Source organism: Papilio machaon, chromosome 13 (assembly GCF_912999745.1).
Source record: "Papilio machaon chromosome 13, ilPapMach1.1, whole genome shotgun sequence".
Classification (NCBI taxonomy): domain Eukaryota; kingdom Metazoa; phylum Arthropoda; class Insecta; order Lepidoptera; family Papilionidae; genus Papilio; species Papilio machaon.
Window position 1 is genome coordinate 2518840 of NC_059998.1, and position 20051 is coordinate 2538890.

At 32.9% G+C, this 20051-nt stretch overlaps 1 protein-coding gene and 1 non-coding gene across 2 annotated transcripts; one reads left to right on the top strand and one right to left on the bottom strand.

The window, feature by feature from the left end:
* Positions 1–377: 377 nt before the first annotated feature.
* Positions 378–18192, bottom strand: LOC106717737 (G-protein coupled receptor Mth2). Its single transcript, XM_045680604.1, has 8 exons — positions 17716–18192; positions 7966–8140; positions 5867–6058; positions 4325–4403; positions 1846–2021; positions 1333–1504; positions 824–1009; positions 378–618 (listed from the first exon to the last, which is right to left on the bottom strand). Exons 1-8 carry the CDS (start codon positions 18148–18150, stop codon positions 489–491), a joined length of 1545 nt encoding a protein of 514 aa, XP_045536560.1. The 5' UTR covers positions 18151–18192; the 3' UTR covers positions 378–488.
* On the top strand, positions 11271–11344 carry Trnai-aau. The gene has a single exon. It is a non-coding gene; the product is annotated as a tRNA-Ile (tRNA).
* Positions 18193–20051: the final 1859 nt, after the last annotated feature.

Consider the following 20051-nt stretch of genomic DNA (forward strand, 5'->3'; position numbering starts at 1 on the left):
CTACGTAACATCAAGATTCATATTAAAAGCTTTAGTAATGTAATCCGTTTTCGTTAATATCATACGCTATCGATAGATTGTAAATGTCGCCAATTTGACAAATCAAGCGAATTAATTAAAAAAGTGAACTGTTTTAATTAAAAATTTAAAATAAATCTTACGCTTTAATTGTATATTAAGTCTAACTTACAATAGTATTTTACTATTTAAAAATTATGTACTTATTAATACTACTTATTGATGACTTAATATATTTTATATGACTAGGAATAAATGTCTATGAAACATAGTTAAATCATTTCATGATTGTGTAGAAAACCTGGCGAAAAAAAGATGAAACTTTGCGAGAGCAAAATGTTTTTTATCTGATGAAAGTTCCATCTGTACACCACATTAAATTATCGAAAAAAAGATAAATCTAAAGATAAAATAATGTGCATTCTTTACAAAATCTAAGGTCAAGGTCCAAAATCTTGATATATTTCTGCCTATCGTATTTCCTTAAGTCGCAGTGCTGTCTCGTCGTTGGATATACGTGTATCTTCTGTCGGAGCGGAGCTGGACCGCGTGGCCCATGCTGCGCTCTCCGTATTCCGTATACCACGTATACTGCGCCATCTATGATTTTAAAATTCAATTTAGCCTTTTCAAAATCACATTCGGACATATCTATTTCGAGTAAATAATCGTTTGAATTTGATAGGCAAAAGCAAATTTAAGTGAAAAAATGTAAGTTGTTTAACATCTAAGGATGATAAATGAGGAAAGAAATATTTATTACCGTTAAAACCCGTTAAAAACATTCATTTTCAGTTCGACTTACTTCTTCGCAACCAAATTGCGGACTTTCTTCTTCCACACGAAAATGAGGAAAATGACAGCGCCGAGAGCGATGTTGGATATGTCGATGAGGATCCAGTACCAGTTGGAGCCGCCGACGGAGAAGCTTATAATCTCCACGGTCCAGTTCACGCCCATCACCATGAACAACTTGAGGTATAACCCGAATCTGTGACCAAACGTCATTTGTTAGTAAAACATCCAGTAATATGGCACGACTGTGGACGGATACATTGATAAAGGAAGGACTAAGACGAGATGGATGGATTGCTTGAAAGGTGACATGACTAAGAACTGGGTGAATACTGAAATGAACAGTGATAAATCGAATATGAGAATGAAAACCTGTTTTGTCCACCCCACATATAGAAGGTTTTGGACAGTAAGATGACACTTACATTAATGGCACTTTAAATTGACGAAATATTGGAAATATTTGAGATATGTTACGAGAATAATGTTGTTGGTAGGCTAACCAATCTTGCTCCTCACCTCTGCTTGTCCCGTTTAAGTTTATCACTCCTCGCGGACTCCGCGCCCTTCAGTATAGCGGTCTCCTGCCTGATGGAGCGTATGCGGTGTGCGGTCACAGAGAATAACACCACATTACACACGACGAGCACGAGAACAGGGGATAGAAAGTACACTAACTCGCTCATCCAGTCTGTAACAATGTTTAACATAATTTTACAAAATTTGTGTGTATGTATAATGAGTGATATAAATAAGTTAGTCAACGATATTGACATTCTGTAAAAGTTTGCAGTATGGAGATGTTCTTCGGTTATGTCTTCTAGGGTATCTTTAGAAAAGTATTTAGTTTAAAGTATGAATGTATAAGATTCATACAACAATTTTTATTAGGCATAGTCCAATTACACAAAGAGTTGTTTCTACTTCGCCAGATAGGATTATATTGATGAACTTATGTGTGTTGGCCGTGTATTACATTTCAAAAATACTTCTTCAACTAACTATTGCAAATAGAATGTAATCGAAACTTACTTGTAAACCAGCACCTCATAGCTCCAAAGCCGGGCGTGATAATGTTGTTGGGAACGTCAGCAAATTGCATTGTAATGGTGATGATAGTGAGGATGAAGGGCAAACCCCACGCGTATGCGCCGTAGAGAACGAAGCGTTTCTTCTCTCGACGTTTGTTACTGCTGCCTCGATAACCGCTGTGTAAGACAAAATTATTTATTCATAGTTACAATAAAAACCAAAACATATAAAAGTAAATGATAAAATCTAAATCTGATCTAAATCTGTTATAAATTAAAAGATAGCAAAGAAATAGAGTTACTAACTTCTCAAAGTTTGGTCTTGTAGATACGCAATAGGAAGTAAAGGAATTTAAAAACCAGTGCTACAAATTTTTAGAACACATATTTTTGAGCAGTGAAAACTTATGGTTATGTGACAACGTTAACTAAAGTTGTTAAATAAACACGTTAACATTACGTACGTAAACTTTAATAAACGTGTTTTGTTTACACAAGTAAAATAAGCTCTCACGCTTTCAAATCAATAATCTAGTTTTAACATTGGCACACTGACTTTATTTTTGCAAACAAAATATGTTTTTAAGTTTATGTTTTCGCAATGACGTTCGCTGACGCTACTAATAATTTAAGTATGACTAATTTGTTGACCACAAAACCGAAGCTTTGATCCTAATTTTGTCTGCACTAAAGGTGTTCTTAATATGTTTGTTTTTACAAAACGAAGGATTGTAAGAATAGAATGGGTAACCCATTGCACTTTAACGTAATTCAAAAGTTAAATTTTGTTATCATTTGAAAACATTTGTCCTCTGTTAACATCGAAGTATTTCTATAACCATAGAATCATCATGTTAACCTGGTGTGTGACGGCTGCTAACTGTACCTATTTATACCAAACTAAAAGTATTTAAATAATATTTTGTCCGTTATTCTAATTGTGCTGTTGTTGCCTTACCATTTTGATGGTTGCGACGAGGTTAACCCTCCAGTCCTTGTTTCGTTGGTTTGCATTAAACAAGCATATAGTAAACCTAATTATTCCATTAATAATGAATTTCCATACAATAATATAACATCCATAACATACATACAATATACAATAGTTTTGTGCAATGCTTTGTTATTTACGACATAACTATTCATGCTAGGTAATAATATTTTAATATGTATTATAAATAAATTACTATTTTCTTTAAATCAATTTTTTTAATTATTTGGTAATTGAATTTTTTTTTAAATGAATGCTCTTGAAATGATCCGATGCACAGGCAATTTTTATAACTAACTCAATCTTAAATTCGAATACTTAAGCTCAAAATTAAAATGGCAACAGGTTTTTTTTAATTTTTTCGTTGAATTAAAAATAATTATATGCATGTATTTCTTAACGATATAAAAGCAACAAGCATTAAACCTTGAATTACCAACTAAACTGTACTTTACTTTTACTACAGTTAAATCTTAGGCCCTTTGTACACAAGTCAACGTAAATCGTCGAAACTAATTTTGTATAGTTGCGTCGCGAGCTGTAAACACAACATTAAATCGTTGATGCAAGTCGTCTAGTCCATACAGGCAAACAGGTATAGCATGTCAAATGTATAGCTTTGCTTCGCCGTCTTGAAAATTCCAGCGATTTTTTAAACGATCTAGACAAATAGGTTTTGAGCGACTATCTGGCAATGACAGATAGAAATGTCGGCGACGCGTGCATTGTAGGAAACTCTATGACATTGTATTGCGTAAGTCGTTTAGCGACTAAAATCGCCGGTTTTCGAAGATTTACGTTCCCATGTGTACGAAAGGCGTAACTCTACATGAAAAAAAATTGAAATAGACGCTAATTAATACCTATATATTCTACAGTTCTTTACAATTACCTGGTACGAGCAAAAGTTTCTAGTAACAAGAACGGAAACTATTGTTTAAAAGAAAAATATAATTTCACTGGCATTTCTGTATTTTTATTTGTCTCTATGTTCAGGCATTTTAAGGGTTCTAAGACTAAACATATAGGAGCATAGATAAACTGTACCATAGAGTATAGGTATCGAGCAATGTGGCAACACTACCGAACTAATCAGCATGCTAGTTATGGACATCGACCTGCAAGCTAGGCACATCGAGACCTACAGTGTGGCCGTGTAGTCGTGGTTGATCGGCACGACTGTTCTGCAATGGTAACCAATTAAACTTTAGTTCCACTACTATAGACAATTAAAATATATGTCTGAATCCAAAACGAAGACATTATTAACAAAAAACCGTAACAACAATTCACGTACTTAGAAAACTAGATTACGGGAATAAACACGATAACGTAAAGAATATACAATCTATTATTTTTATATCTCGCATGTTTTCCATCGTTGAAAAATATTTTTACTGATTCATAATTTTTTTAGAATTCCATCAGCATAAATATCAGCAGTCGAGTTTTGTTTATATTTCAACAAAATCAATGCAACGATAATCACCTGAACGTCCTCCATATGTCGAAACACATTACATTCAGCCAGAAGAAACTCGTTTGGAACGCGTAGTAAACGATGAACGCTGAAACCAATATAAAAAAATGTAAACAAAGAAAAAACAAAGAAATCGGGAGAATAAAATAACTAGGAATATAAACGAAAAATAAAAGAGGTGGGAAAATGTAAACGATCTAAATGTTTCTATATCATATTGTTAAAAAAAACACCTCAGTTGCCTAAGCATGACAATTGATAACGCTTTTATAAATAAGTTAGCTTGATAGACTTAGGTACCAATAATTTCAAATATTTAACAGAAAACTACAATTACTATACTCGCTTTTACGTCATTTGACGTATCTATCACTGCTGATGTCTTCTTAAAAAAGCAAATAAAAACACAACTTGCAAATGATTTCGCAATGTTGTCCTCAATCGTTGAATGTCATTCATCAATCTCTTTCATCTTCTTGACCTATTTGTTGTATTTTAAAAACAAATATGATTCTAAAATTACGCGATCATGTTGAACTGATCGAGACTCTTCATCGACATCATCGTTTTAGATCTAAATATCATTGCGGTAATCTTGAATATAAAAATTCAAAGAATGTCTGGTCTTATATTTTTCTACGTTTTTTTATGTAATGAGTACTTAGGCTCGGGCAATAAAAAGGAAAACTGTCAATAGGTTAATATCAACTGATGTAAACAAACCCTTTGATTACGATTCGTAATTAGTTAGTTTTGTGAACTATTTCCACGAAGTTTGTTCAGGTAATGGCAAAGCTAACAAGGTTTGTGAAGCCGCGGAAATCAAAAACGTTACGCAAATACAAATAGTCGTAAAACGATTCTGTGCCAATGATATGGGTGTGCCTAATTACTACGAAAATATCCAAAGGTGCTAGCTAACAAATGAAGAAATTCACAACCAGGGTTTTGGTAGCAGAACCATTAGGGTTTTTTGATCAATAAAAATAAAAAGATGACCTAGGCAATGATGATGATGGTGAGAGCACAGATCCAGAATCTGGGCTTATATATAGGCCAGTTAGAAGTAAACAGAATAATTCTGTTTTATGCTGTTTCCAAAATACCACACTGGTTATACTTGTATTTATATGAAAGAATTAGATTTCTATAAAAATATAGATCAATGAGCCTATCTATTACTGTCAGTTTTCCGCACCCGAGAGTTGGTGTAATTAAATTAAAATAGTTTCGTTGTAATTAACTAGTGAAAAATATTAGTACCACAAGGTGTGTCTACGCTAATTGTACTGATTACTTGTTAGACGTGATTTGCGTGACATAAGCTCGCGTGTTACACATGTGTAAGGCCGTAAAATTTCAGTCAGTTCATTTTATGACCGACAACAGCTTTTTAGAATTGCAGGCACTTTAGTAGGTCACTATTTGTTACCTCGGTTTAGTTAATGCTTCTATTTTATACCATATTATAGTAGTGCTCTAGCTCGTGTTTTGTACATCATGTTCGTTCTAAGTAATAAAAAAAACAAAAGCAATGCATTAATAACTTACCAATGATATAACAACCGGTCATGGCGACACCAATTTTGCCTGAATGCAATTTGAGGTAGGCTAAAAACATGTAGGCGACGATCAGGCCTCCACAGTACGCCATCAAGCACATACCGTGCAGGTTCCGCAGCTCAGGGATGAAGGCGTACACCAAAAACGTGGCCAATAGGAAAGGAATCGATATCATTAGCCCTGAAACAAACCACCAGTATATCTTGTCCTAATCTAAAGAGTTAACATTTTAACATTAGAGAGGCACCTTATGCTAGAAGTCACAAATTCAAAAATATTTCGCGTACGACATTTTCTGTCAAATAAAATTATTTTAGCAATCAATATTACCTATAATATAATATAGTAATATTTACTTCCCCTTACAATTTTTTTAAAGTGTCAAAAAAACGAATGGCGGCCATGTATGGAATTTGACGTTCCTATGTTTACGTAATTATAATTACGATGTTCATTTGGATTAGAAGTTCATGATAGAATTAATTTACAAAATCAATAAACTGTATTATTAGCTCTCTAAAACATTATAACTAGACCTATGTCACATGACTTCTTCATGGTCTTAACAATCAAAGGCTATTTAATAATAGAGTACTCAAACGTAACAAATAACAAAGCATTTAAACACTTCAAAGGACAGCTGTTGAAGTATGTCATAAAGACTTGGTATTAAGAACATTATGCGCGTGTTATTCCTGACATACGACCACGTCAACTCCACAACCTATATTGATAGCGGGAACGGTTTAGGTTACCTAGCATTGTATTAGACGTTGAGTTATAGACTAAATTTATTTGCAGACAGCTTGTTCATGGTGATGATAGCATAAATAAAACGATCCGTACAACGAAAAGGATAACCATGTTATAAGATAAACAAACAAGGAGAAACACAACATATTTAACGTGTACGAACACAATGGTAATCTATTTTTATATAAATTAAAAAAATAACTAGCTTTCTATATTTTTTCCTTTCATTTCAGTAAATACTTACTGTCGTAGTATGTTTTTCTAATGACCCTATAATCGAATCGTTAGCAAACAAAATTAAGCCTCAATAAAAAGCATAGGCTTGTCATAAAAGCAAATTGCCCATTAACTTAAACGAAGGCGTTATTGGACGTTTTAGTTGCGAGTTTGATGGATGACATCAAAACTGATCACACTAAACGGACAAACTATGACAAAGTACTTGCTAAAATGAAAAAAGCTCCATGACTTAATTTTGTTTCATTGAATTTAATTTCAATGTTTATGTTAAATATTATTGTTATAAAAATCGTATAACGTGAACGTTTTTATTTAAATTTAACAATTAAGTACATATTCCAATACAATTTTCGACACATTCCAAGTGAGTTTCATCTTAAAACGAAATGTCTAATTCGTTATCTGCAAGTCTTATTACAATACTACAAGATTAATACAATAATTTAATTTAATTGTGTACCATATGAATGAATTAAGTAAATTACGAAATTATACTTCAGAGGTCGTCCTTTTTATGCAAATTGCTTCTATAAAAGTTCAACTGCCCTTGCCATATTTTATATCCGTTACATTTATAGCCTTTTTTTCTAGAGGGGAATGCTTTATGCATATTCCGCGCCTAGGAGGGGGGGGGCTGCAGTACTGATGTGGGATTCTCTCTCAGATAGGAATAACCCATAAATATACCCACTAAACCCCTCTGTTCCTCCTACGCATAGTGGCGAGGCAACGGACACGCTTGCTCTTTCGTCCGCAACCCCGCCTGTACATTCACAGCCTGCCCTTTTATTGTACTAAGCCTACGCTAAAATGATGTAGTTTCTGTCTGGTTCATTGTAAAACTTTCAGCTTACAACGATTATTTACTAACAAAGAAATTTAAACATATTAAAAATGTATCACAGGTAAAAAAAATCACAAATGTTATTGTATAAGATGCAGTATAAATTCAGATTGAAAAAGAACTTTTAAGATTTAACAAAAATATGCCTCTATTATTTTGGAAGATCAAAACCATGTGCCTGGTCTCAAAATAGAAGCAGATTTATCATTAAGCAGATTTATAATTTCATTTATAGAAGTTAATTACTTACCGATGGCATAAGTGATGTACAGTACTGGGCTATCGTCGTCAGGAGCCTTATCAGGATAACACACTAGGGCCACCATGCGAAAATCATCATTTGTATTGGTCATCATATCGACGCAGTATCTCGACGGATTGAGCCATACTTCGCTTTTGGATGTCGACAAGTAAAGACTCGCATTCTAAAGAAAGAAAGAAAGAAAGTTTATTTATTAACACAAAAAAGATTAAACCAAAAAACAATAACCTTATACTAACATAAAATTACACATAATTAATCTGGATATTAAGTTACCATTTATGGTATTTAGGGTAATCTTGTGATGCCCACACTAGGCATAGCCTGTATCGTGTGTAAAAAAAAATTGTAACTAGTAGAATGAATGAAACGACTGAGAGGAAACAAAGAAAAAAACAAATTGCATAAAATAATATTCTAATACTAATGATCAGACGTAATTTACAAATCTATCCAGAATTATTTAACTAAATAAATAAACTGTATTTATGTTACAAGTTTTAGGTTGATAGGATATTATGGAAGTGAAACGCGAAAAATATCGTAGGCGTTCGCTACGACTTCATTTTCATAGAATTTCGTAGCACTGTAAAATATGGCAAATACCAGCAGAGTAGACTCGATTTCGTGCAGCTGCTGATTTATTAATTGCGTTAGGAATCGATTTATTAGTGCCAAAAGCATTCAGGTGATCGGTGTATGGGTATCGCTATGTTCGTAGGCATTTATTTGGTACAAGCTAGTCGATATAAAATCGTACCAAATTAATTAAAAAGTTCATAATGTCTAAATAAATAATTGAAAAGCCGAAAAGGGTGAAAGTGTTATACACTTCCACCGAAGCAATTTCGGTCATATTGATAAGATTATCAAAACGGACGTGTGTATGTACTTCATAATATTTTCGCATCATTGATAAAAATGTTTAAATATAAATTATATGATACGAGTCTTGATTTGCTTTATATCAAGAGTACAAAAAAAAGATTTTACAATAACGTAAATAACACAATTCGGGTTAAAGTTATCTATCTAGAGCAGTCTTTTGACGAATTTCATTTAACTATTTAACCTGTTTGTGTTTCCACAAAAACCACAGCAGGATGAATTGTTTTAAAAGATAAATGAATCCCATGTGGTAGATATATCGCGTGGGAAATTAAAATATGAGTATTTCAAATACTTGCGTGAGTTTCGGGTGGGCGGTCTAGATTTAAATATTGTTTGACTTATCTAAAGGTGGGTATAGACTAGAGCTATCTACTATTTACTTATAACAAAACAACGAACCGCTCTATGATATGTTGTTATGTATCACCCTTTCACGAACCAGACGTGCTTTGGAAACTATGCTTTTACCTGTATCATATCATTCGTTAAAACGTTACATTACATAGAAATGCTTGAGAAAATGCTCTAGTGTATATTCACCTTTAAACGCAGATGCATTAGATCAGAAAGTATCTAAAACAAAACAATCAGTAACCGGATGTGAAATGTTCCTGCCATTCAAAAAATAAATTTAAGTCAGAGAATTCTAAAATAATTTCATTTCTTGTTTTATAATTTTTAGCTGCTTTTGTTAATTTTAAGAGTATTAGCTTCTCGTTCACTTAAATAATTATATATTAGTAACATTGATTTTAAATCATACGAATACACAAACACGAAACACAAAAAGCGAAATTGGGTAAGTCTATATTTAGAGAGCAAATGCAAATTGCGTAGTTTATTCGTATCTGCCATTTATAAGACTCTCTTTGAAGTACAACCTTAATTTCCTTATATGGTTTGGCTAACGAGTTGAATTGAGCATGCAAAATTTACGTTAAAATTGGTATATAGTAATTTGTATTCACAAAAATATAATTTATACAAATATACAAAAGAGAGAGAGACAGAAAAGTTGAAGACGTAGTGGGCATGAATGGAAAATTTACTTATCTTCTTTGGCTTGTGTGACGAATAAGATGACCTGTATACAATACATAATATAATTACAATATCAAGGTCACCTACTAGACGTCTATTTTTAAACGTTGTTCGTCACATCATTGTTCACGAGTACTGATTGCTCTCCTGTGTGCCCCCAGCTTATGTGTAATGGGTCAAGTGACAATAAAATTTTATATTTACGACCTATTATCAGAATTATAATTGAAGCGTGTTTATGATTAAAATTATCTAATTTAAGTTTTTTATTATTATTAATAAGTTAAAAAAAGCTTGATTGACTCCTTGAGGCTCTACTGGATGAATTAGCGTCATCTTTCGCGATTTATTACTAAAACATCGGAAAAATAATTTAATATGTTTCTTCCTTCCGCCATATGTGTTTTGCACCGATATATTATACGCTAACACTCCGGGGAAGAAGACAAATATAATGCCATCTTACTTGTCAAAATCAGTTCAATTACATTGGTTCTAGACCGTCACAACAGAATTTACACACATACAAACCCACAAACATAAAAACAAACTTTCATACCCGCGAAAATCATTACACACTTGACACTCGGATAAGTAATGGCTTAGTTACGACGTCCAACAACCCATAGATGTTCTTGCTACGAGTCTAAAAAATTAACGAACAAAAGATTTAATGAACGACGAGTACTTTTGCACTTCATTCATCTGTTGAGCTTTGTACATTGTCTCCACATCCGTTATATGTAGTTAACGCATCCGTAACATTCTAACTTATTGACAATGTTTATAAGTACTTGTTACTTCCCTATTGTAGCTTTTATATACTACTGTGCAAAAAAATATGTAATCGCTGTTAGTGTTTTGCTTACACAGCCGAGTAAGAGACTAGTGTTATATTGAAGGCTATATCGGTTTCGCAACAATCTATTATATAAACAAACACATAAAACAACGAATGTTTACAGCCACTAATGTTGAGGGTATGCGTTAAAACAACAATTCTGTAGTATACCCATTATACGGCTTACAAGAATTTGATATATTCTGGCAGTAAGTCAAAACAATTTACTCAACTCTAGACTAATCAACACGGTTATAAAGTGAAAGATACAAAAGTACAGCCGTGTCAGTTTTGTGTCAGTGTCGAGAAATGACTATATTTTCTTAGTTTTTTGAGGTTACTATCGCGATCCATGTAGTTATTGACAGCTTTTGTAGGTATTTCACGGCAATGTTTCAATAGAGCGGTAGTTACAGATTATAAAACTTATTAACTTACCAACTCTTTGCAAATAATCTAATCAATATTTCTTAAGCTTTGCTCAAAAACTTGTCTTTGTTTTCATTGTACAAATACAACCGGCCCATTAGCTCAGTTGGTTAGAGCGTCGTGCTAATAACGCGAAGGTCGCGGGTTCGATCCCCTCATGGGCCAGGCAGCTTTTTATTTGCTACCAATTTTTAAATTTTTAACCGTGGTATTCGAAATCTGTAGTCTGTCGAGTTGTTAGTGGAGTTTTAGGCGCCTTTTTGAAATTGCGCGACTAGCCCTATAGCAAGGTATTTCTGAATAGCAGCATAAGAAGTTAATTGAGAAATTAGAAACAGAAACAATGTTAGAAATAGAAGCAATTTTATAATAGACTCTTACAAATGTACTACAGTTTGGCTTGCGTATAGTAACACAATTGCACAATGCAAATCTTGCTTCTTATTAGGACACAAAACTGATAGTTTGGCACATTGGCGCACTAATTATGTTTCAAAGGTCCTTAACTTTTTCTTAACAAGACCAGTATCGTGTTCGTATTCAAAATATTAAAACACTTTATCAAAAGCGTCTGATGGAAATACCGTCGTTGTATTAAATTTTTCACATAAGCAGTTGTTCTTACGAAACGCAAGCCCACGAAATAATAACAAGCCCGGTGAAACAATAAACAACAAAGCTGATATTGTTTACAGAACTTGCATGCTGGTTACTAGCGTCCTCTGTACGTACGTGCAGACGCGCGTTTGTTCCTCTCGGAAATTATTTGTATCGCTTTTAAACATTAACCAATGAAAACGTGATTTTTCACCTTTTCTGGTATTATCCTGCTTTATAAATTGCGAAAATTTAATAAAATATGGAAATTTACATGTTTTCTTTATTGATGCACAAAGCAAAACAAATTATAACACATTAATTATAATCATAATTTTATTTTTCTACATTCAATTATATTTGACAAGTTTTAATTAATATTAGTTACAATCTCTATGTGAAGACGTCTTTTTGAAGATTTTAGCAATTTCACTTTTATCGCATCAAAATATTCTCAAGAAAACGCATTATTCCCTTAATCATTGATTCTAAAGTTAAAAACGCGCTAGCTATAGTGAACTTCGTTTGAAGCTTGTAAACGCGCGTCGTAAATACTTATTGTAAATGGGCTCTTAATATGCCTTTGTTAACGTTCCAATATGAACGCCATGATTTTGTGTTCGAGCACGTTGCTGGTTTATTTTCGCGCCAAATTTACAAATGACGTCTACGTCAAAGTTCTCACGGGACTTATTATTAGGGATTGATAGCAATAAAAATATTATTATATCGTTGGAATATTTATTGAAAAAGTTTATTATGTCTAGCTACAGTTATGAACAAAGTTACAGAACAGAACAGAACAGTTAGTTTATTGATAATTTGTATGTGTTTTTAATTTTGTTTTAATTTTATATCGTCATTTATTGCAGCCAGTGAGTTCTACTTAGGTTTCGGTGTCGCTTTATGTTGTATGGCGAAATATATGTAAGAAGTAAGAACTGTGAAATGTAGTAGGTAAATGTATGCGAGTAAAAACCCCAGACGGTCTAATTGTGGTTGTAAATCTTACAAAACTTACATTGTTATACAATTAGAATTAGGACTTACACGTACATATACAATAATTATGTGCAAGGTTCTCAACCTTGTACAGTATTGCAGGAAGGTGTAAGTCGTTTATTAAATAGGAAACCCCAGTTTAAAACAAATTAGTTTATATATAATTGTTCAGTAAAAAATTAACCTTTTTCAAATGATTTAGTAAAAAAAAAATCTATTATCTCTATCTATCTTTCTATTATATTTATCTCTTCAACAGAATATTCAGAAAATCTTTGTTTTACATTTTAAATGTTTCTAACTTTAGAATAAAATTTATTATTATCAATAAGTACTGCAGTAATTAAGGTCCTCAGATTGGGCATTATAGCACACCCTGTATTTAGTCTGTGTAGTTAACATGTTGACAGATATAAAACAATTATGACTAGCATTTCATCATCAGGATACGGAATGTCCATGATGAATATTTAATGGGACATATTCGATAGATAAGGTAATTGTACAGGTCGCATTAGCAAGGTCCATTTTATTGTTATCGCATCACGGCGCCGCCAACATGCCACTCAATTAGCAAATTATTTGCATTGTAAATATACAACACACTTTATGTAGTTTTCCAGGATTTTATTCAATATAACTTTTAACACAAAGCGACATTATTGGAACAAATATGTAACGCAATTTTTTTACTTAGTTAACTTTTTCATTCTTTTACTTTTTTTTTCTAGTCAATATTATACCACTTGGTCGACGTCATATGCATAGCCTTATGCATATGTTTACTTTTAAAATATCACCTTATCTAACCAAACAAACGTAAAAATATACACATATAGTCATCCCAAGCTATCTTCATACAAAACTGTTCTCGAGTTTACTTAAATGGTGGTCAAATACAGCTTTTTGGATATTTTTCAATTTGCACTAAAACAAATGTCTTCCACTTCATTAATTTAAGTATCGAAACAAATTACAGATATGTAATTCGTTAAGATTTTTATTTTTTTTTGAGAGAAATTGTTGAGTTGTACACACAGAGTTGTAAACAAAAACAGTTTTTTTTTTCTTAAACGTATCAACTAAGTTGGAGTAAGCTTTGTAAGCTATTCGTTCTTTATTAATGAAAGAAAAAGTAACAGTTTATTTTTAAAATTTACGTAGATTTTGTATCCGGAGGTGCATGCGAGCGGTAAATTATGTTAGAGGTCATTTCCCTGGGGAAATAATTCCGCCTATTCGCTGCGCCGTCCGCCTTACATTGCAATGAATGTATGAAAATATAAAGCCAAGAAATTATTTTAAGACATCTACTATTTGTATAAATTCCTGTGTCATAATACATATTCACAAATTAAAAATGCGATAGTTACTCTTACGGAATGTAGCTTTGCTATTGATAAATAATCCGAAAAAATAAATCAATTTCTTTGAAAGCTTTTAAATGAAATCAGTAACTCTGTATCTTGTGTCGTAATTTTTCATCGTTGGAATTGAATGTAATGGTTTTTGTCAGCTGTTAATCCAGCTGTGTCTCGTAAAACAAATGTGAAAGATTATATTTAACATTTTATTTTTATTCTAGAAACCAGACCAATCTAAACTGTTCTTGATAGAACAATCTAGATTGGTCTATTACGAATAATTTGAAAATCATTGCGACCGGGGAAATATATCAACCACCATCTGTCGCCCGCGACTCCGTCCGCGGGGAGTTAAAAAAACTTAAAAATTAGCCTATGTGTTCTTTTAGACTGTGTTCCACATCTGTGCCAAATTTCATCAAGATCTGTGAAGCCGTTCCAGAGATACTTTCTAAGATCCATCCGTCCATCCATCCTCCTTTCATCCATCTAAACCTTCGCATTTATAATATTAGTAAGATATTGGAATTACAGATTAAGCCTGTAAATTTATAACGGTCTAACTAGTGAATTAATATAGGCTAATGGATTAATGAATGAACTCATTTTAAATCAACATCTTGCGATAATACGGCATTATGAATTAATTCATTTGAATTAAAGTACAAACAACAAATATGACAAATTTAACAATGACGCTTCGATACGTTTATGTTTGTGTAATTTTCCGTGGAATTTTGATAAAGTTATGGTTTCTGAGAATTCTTCCCAAACGTTACAATGTCAGCAGATTATGGAATTTGGAAGATTGTTAATGACTAACCACGTAATTGAAATGTTTAGCATAAAACAAAGTGAATCATATTAACTAAATTTACTACTTCATACTTCCAAGTTAATTTTAATATAAATAGGTGTCGCCCGCGACTTCGTTCTCGTGGAATTAGAAAAAAAAGTTAATAAGTAGCCTATGTGTTCTTCCAGTCTATGTTTTACATCTGTGTCAAATTTCATCAAAATCTGTTTAACCGTTGCAGAGATACCTTCTAACAAACATCCATCCATCCATCTAAACATTCGCATTTATAATATTAGTAAGATAAGTAAGATTAGAGAATTTTATGGTTCATTGAAAATCGGCGCTGCGGTACCCGCCGCAGCACATGTCGAATGAACACCTTTTCTTCTGAATAAATGTATTTCTTTCTTTCTTTCTTTCTTTCTTTCTTTCTTTCTTTCTTTCTTTCTTTCTTTCCTTATTCGAAACTTTAAATTTGCCTTTTCATTTACAATTTGTATGAGATAATTAAAAAGTGTTCGGGAAGATTTTGCTTTTAATTTATAGATAACACATTTGGTTAGTATCATGCATGAAGCAAGTTCAGTCTATCATTTGTTATCACGTATATAGTGAGGTCAAGCTTGAGATTTCGCAAGGTTGATGAATGGACCGGCAGATATCATTTTCTTTGCGCCTTTCTCAAACAGTGGAGCATTCATACTGGAATATTACTCCTACTGGATGTAATTATTAAATTTCATATTTTATATCAAATCAAAAGTGCAGGGGTGGAAAAGCAATGGCAGACACCACTATATTTTAGGCACGTTACTTCACAAAATTGAGGTAAAAGAAAGGTATTTTTTATAAGGAGCGAACACGTGGGATGCCTACGCTACGAAATGTTCACAATAATCTTAAAGTCAAAATTACTTGATGGAAAGTCTATGACCTCATAAAACATTACTTTAGAAAAATGGCACGTTTATACGTAAAGGTTCGCAACCCCTGCTGCGGTGTAATGTATGTGCTGGCGTACATTTAGGTTATTTGTATTCTTAGGTTGGCTTAGAATATACATATTTGTATTAATAAAAGTAAATAAAATTTCCTAGTAAATTAAAACGTAAAAATTGACGGAAACATACATGTAGAAACATGTATGGTAACTGCGATATTTCAAAAAACCAACGCCCGCTTTCTACTATCATAAACTACTATCACTGTACTGACTAATGACTTCGCGTTATTTCTAATTATCTCCTTTTAAATCGCTAAGTAATTAACATTTTTTCGTTATATGTGTTAGCGTTACAAAGCTCTACTAACTGTTGATAAAGTCAAGGTTTATATTGCAGTAGCTAACAGAGGTACAGAACGTATTAAGGGGTGTTTCCTTTTGGACCGATATCGGCCTACTGATCAATCGGCCCATTGGCGGTTTTTCTCATTTGGCCGATTGAGACTATAGAATCAAAAAATATTCCCATTGCGCCGATTGATCGGTAGGGCGATCGACCAAACGGGAAATTCCCGTAGTAACTACTTGACTAAAGGTCTAACTATGGTACTATGCAACTTATAGACATTACGATAATTAATTTAAGAACAACTTGGACAGTTACTTTAAATTCTTTAACATTCCGTTTCAACCGATATTGCTTATTTGTGAATGAGGAAGGATTATAAAAAAATATTTAAGCCCCGACATGTAACTAAAGAAAGAAACATATTTTGAGAATAAAGCCATAAATTCTACAGTACTTATAAAATATGAAGCCGGTTCTGGCGCGAATATATTAATATTTTAGACTTATAAACAGAAAGCCTCTCAGCTAAATTAAAAATAATTTATCAGTAGAATTCCAGCTTAAACAGTAAAACAAAAGCTTCCATTTTCAGTTCTAGCGGATTTTAGTTTTACAGAAACCAATGGTAATTCTGATGTTAACTATTGGGCGACAAAATAGTAATCAAAACTTTAACCCCTAGTCTTATTGGTTTTGTCTTAGATTAACAAAACGAAACAGTACATTTACAATAGTAAATACAATTTTTCATATCTTATCATTTGTTAACGCGGTGATAAGAAAACATAAGAAGCATATGAAATGTTACTAACAACGGATTAATTGATGTAAAGGAACTCAGTTGTTATAATCATCGAAAGTAAAATGTTGATTAACTAAATGTGGAAAAACTACAGCTGTAACATCCGAGGCTGATGCTTTCGAATTGATCCGATATTGCTAAATGCTAAAATAAATAGAATACGACAACTTAGAACTACGGACAATACCAAATATCTCTTGTAGTTCTATATTAAGTGGTGTAAAGGCCTATTCCAATATTGACTTGTGGATGACCAACAAGGACTAACGTGTGTAAATAATGAGTTGTCAGACATGTCATATTTCATTACTTTCCGAGAAAATATGATATTAGTAGCTGTAGCCCGCGACTTCTTTCGCGCGGAATTTAAAAAAAAACGTAATAGGTGTTCGTGTTCTTCCAGACTATGATCTACATCTGTGCCGAATTTCATCGAGATCCGTTAAGCCGTTCCGGAGATACGTTCAAACAAACATCCATACATTCATCCAAACATTCGCATATTAAGTAAGATATAAATGTCGTTAATTATAGACTTGTAGGCGGTTTAAATAAATAAATTTTCGCACTCCTCCGTAATTGATGAGGGTAGGATTTCAAAACCAATAAATCATACGTTGCCCGCTTGAAAAGCTGTCAGTTATTCTCGCTAATGTTTAAAATTAAATAATAAAAATTACCTCTTGTATAAATATATCTTCTAGACCAGTATTTGGGTCTACCAGGTACCTCTCGGTGCATAATTTTGTGTACATGTAAAAGAATTTGTTAGATGCGAAATCCACTTGATCTTTTCCTTTGTGAACTGGAGGATTGAAAGGATTCGCTGCACTGTAGTCTGTGTTTAGACAGGATTTGTTGAAGAAAGCCTGCCCTTCACCGCAACATTTCCACAAGCAAGTTCTACCAATGCAAGGACAGCCATATCTGGTAACTACTCCGTCTTCTTCCAAATCATACCAAGTCTCTCGTGTGTATTGCACTCCATCAAATAACACAGTACCATTATCAAAAACAACACCATTAGTAATATTCAAGCTTTCAGTTCTTTTACATGGACTGCAATAACACGAATGCACCATAAACAATAAGAAAAAAACTGCAAAATACTTCATTTTCTTAAAACTTTAACACTGCAGTTTTAATTACAATTTTTGTACTATAAAGTTTCTCATGATTTTTATAACCAAAATATAAAAAAAAATATCTTGTAATATTAAAACGTACTCAATCGGAAACACAAGGACCGTTTATAGTGTAGTGGAGTACTTCTTATCACGCTCATGAGGTAATTCGATGTATCATTTTTATAATGATAAGAGATAACAGTTGGTTCGGTGAAGTCGCGACCGCAGTACTTTGGTTCACACGTCACGCTCGACCGACACCTGCTTCCCGACTGACTGATGACTGGGTCTGGGTACGAAGCGAGCAAGACCGCGCCAGGATGGAATGATTAATCAAAATTCTAAATTAAGTAACAAAAAGGAAATATCATTTTTCACTTTTGCCAGACATAGGGGTGATATTTTTTGCGCGTGTTCCATTCTGACTTCCCGTGTGTTGCCTTTAGCCCAAACAGCTGATCTTATCATTAAGTAATTCAGATCATATCCTTCTAAGGGTTCTTTTTTGAACTTTTACAGAACTCACTTAAAACTACATAAGTAAAGGCCGATCCCTACTGTAAGGTTTAGTAAAAAAAATTTGAAATTTTAAGTTCAGTTGGGTCGGTCTAAAATTACGATATGAACTGCAACAGAGCTACAAAAGACTATATAATAGGCCAGCTCGTAACTGTGACTGTGAAATCTGTAAGTTTAAAGCATCATGCATTGTTTACATTATACCAGTACAGTAGGACAGTAGCGCTGGCATAGCATGGACTGGTTTGGTTCAATGGCGCCAGTTAGTGTTTATATTATTCCAGTGTTGATTTTGATCGCTACTGTCCTACTGTACTGGCAAAATGTATACCATGCATCAAACATAGCAGTAACAGTAACTTGAATAAACTGTAACAGTTCCGGTAGAGAATCTCTAATGTACATAGTTTTTACATATGTTCCAAATGACCGAAGGTCTATAAAGAAATTGTTTTAAAATGTGAAATTACAATATAAAACAAAATATTTGAAATAACAATCTAAAACAAAGATGGCGCTGTTCTTAATAATCTTACTAATATTATAAATGCGAATGTTTGGATGGATGGATGTTTGTTTGAAGGTATCTCCAAAACGGATCAACAGATGTCAATGAAATTTGGCATAGATGTAGAGCAGTCTTCGAAAACACATAGGCTACTTATTTTTTTTAATAAAGCGCGGACGAAGTCGCGAGCGACAACTAGTAAATATCGACCCTTATAGCAACCCTTACAGGGTTACAGCGTTTATGCTTTCCAGCGTCGATATATATTTTTTTAAGTGCAACAATTATTGAGGTAAGAGAAAATAAGAAAAAATTGTTCAAAAGATTTTTTTATTTAATAAAGTATTATGTAAGATATTAAATTATATCAATATGTACTTACTTAAAATATTTTTATAAGTTAATTTTTTTTTTTTTTCAAGAAACACTTTAAAGTGGATCTAAATCACCTATAACATCATATTAAACAAATGTTGGATTCAATAACTTAGAAAATAAATAGGTTTCAGCTGTGTTTATGATGTAATCTTTACCAATGATTCCTGTTTTGGTCTAGGTTTTTAGCCGATTTTAAAAAGAAGGAGGTTATCAATTCGACTGTATTTTTTTTCCTATATAGTTTGTACTTCTACTATACAAAACTATAAAATTCTTTACTATCTTTCAATTCTTCACATATTTGCAGAAATCATCTAAAATCAAAAATTATAACTTGATTAACTAAAGTATGGTCAAAAGGATGTTTTGCTATTGTTTTATCTTATTCCTTTGAAGTTTGCAGTAAGATAAAAGCAATAATCAGCCATCGGTATTGTTTACCCCTAACTTGGGGTAGGCTCCGAGCCCCTCAGTGGAGACGTGT